The sequence below is a fragment of the Rhinopithecus bieti genome, unplaced genomic scaffold, assembly GCF_001698545.2.
Source record: "Rhinopithecus bieti isolate Rb0 unplaced genomic scaffold, ASM169854v2 scaffold_3422, whole genome shotgun sequence".
NCBI lineage: Eukaryota > Metazoa > Chordata > Mammalia > Primates > Cercopithecidae > Rhinopithecus > Rhinopithecus bieti.
This window is the reverse complement of record NW_016843447.1, coordinates 1-1,472: the sequence shown is the minus strand read 5'-3', so window position 1 is coordinate 1,472 and position 1,472 is coordinate 1. Positions and strand designations below refer to the sequence as shown.

At 64.8% G+C, this 1,472-nt stretch overlaps 1 protein-coding gene across 1 annotated transcript; it reads left to right on the top strand.

Annotated features, from left to right (window-relative positions):
* The first annotated feature begins 6 nt into the window (after positions 1 to 6).
* LOC108525094 (B-cell lymphoma 3 protein-like) lies at positions 7 to 1,264 on the top strand. Its single transcript, XM_017866172.1, has 3 exons — positions 7 to 558; positions 665 to 753; positions 984 to 1,264. The coding sequence occupies exons 1-3, from the start codon at positions 198 to 200 to the stop codon at positions 1,188 to 1,190; spliced, it is 657 nt and encodes a 218-aa protein (XP_017721661.1). The 5' UTR covers positions 7 to 197; the 3' UTR covers positions 1,191 to 1,264.
* The last annotated feature ends 208 nt before the right edge of the window (positions 1,265 to 1,472 follow it).

Genomic DNA, 1,472 nt, shown 5'->3' with positions numbered 1-1,472 from the left:
ACTCTAAGTAGGGAGGTGCTCCGGGCTCCTGGTTCCTGGCGAAGAAGGGCTCTGAGGCCTTGGACTCCTTGTTCCTGAGAGGGAGGGGCCTAAAGACCTCCTAGGTGAGGAGGGAGGGGGCTGGGGACCCAGAATCTCGGTACTAGGGAAAGAGGAGGTTGGAGGCCCAGTCTTCTGGGTCCTGGGGAAGGAGGAGCATGGGTCCCCCACTCTTGAATCTGAGACAGGAGGTGTCTCAGGTTTCTGTTCCTGGGGAAGACTGCAGGATGAGGAGTAAGGGTTCAGAAAACCTGAGGGAGGCAGGACTAGAGAGCAGGGCTGGACACAGGTCCCTCACAGTCACTGTTCCCCAGACACCGCTCCACCTGGCTGTAATCACCACATTACCGTCTGTGGTCCGGCTCCTGGTGACAGCTGGTGCCAGCCCCATGGCGCTGGACCGCCATGGCCAGACGGCCGCCCACCTGGCGTGCGAGCACCGCAGCCCAACCTGCCTGCGAGCCCTGCTGGACAGCGCAGCTCCTGGCACGTTGGACCTGGAGGCTCGCAATTACGACGGTAAGTGTCTACCGCGGGGCACGGCTGGGCTGTCCAGCGGACCTGGAGTCCATCAGCGGCCGCAAAGCCCCAGGCCTAGGTTTCACCAAACCTTCCCCTCCCTCAGGGCTCACCGCCCTGCACGTGGCAGTGAACACCGAGTGCCAAGAAACCGTGCAGCTCTTACTGGAGCGCGGTGCGGACATCGACGCAGTGGTGAGCGCGCATTAGGAGCTGGGAGGGAGCCGGGCCTTAGTAGGGGCGGGGTCTTGTCGGGGGCGGGGCCAGTGTGGGGCTGGCGTGGGAGAGCGCCCGCGTGGGGCGGGGCTTGGAGTATCTGACCCGAGAGAGGCTGGAACCCACGAATGGGATGCGGTCGAGATGAGGGTCGCCGGCTGCTGGAGCAGAGTTTGGAGAAACTCAAAGACCTTCCCTCCCCGCCGCAGGACATTAAGAGCGGCCGCTCCCCGCTCATCCACGCCGTGGAAAACAACAGCCTTAGCATGGTGCAGCTGCTGCTGCAGGTGCGTACAGCGCCCCTGAGCCTCACGCCCACCCTGTCCTCTGACCGCAACCCGGCTTTGGCCCCAGCCTCTAGCTCTGGCCCCGCCTTCCAGTTCTGGCTCTTGCTCCTGCTCCGCGTCCAGCTCTGACCCTTCCTTTAAGGCCTAGTTCTCTCAACCCTCGGGCTCCACGCCCCTGGCTATGAACATGTCCCATTCCTCCCCTGCCCCTCAACGGCCTAGGCCCCGCCCTGCGATGGCCTGGCCGACCCCGCCTTCCAGCTAGGCCCTGTCCACGCATTGTCCTTCCCCTTCCAGCCCCCCCGACTCCTTGGGGCGCGGGCCTCGGTGTCCAGCTCCGGTTCATTCAGCGCCGCCAGCGCAGTCCCGCTTGGCTCGCCCTTGGCTGTGGCTCCTGCCTTCCTGTGGCCC

Excerpts from the sequence above, each read along its gene's own strand:
- LOC108525094 (XM_017866172.1), top strand. The coding sequence starts at position 198 with ATGGGTCCCCCACTCTTGAATCTGAGACAGGAGGTGTCTCAGGTTTCT. Across the intron at positions 559-664 it reads GGAGGCTCGCAATTACGACG|GGCTCACCGCCCTGCACGTG; the intron begins GTAAGTGTCTAC and ends CCCCTCCCTCAG. Across the intron at positions 754-983 it reads GTGCGGACATCGACGCAGTG|GACATTAAGAGCGGCCGCTC; the intron begins GTGAGCGCGCAT and ends TCCCCGCCGCAG.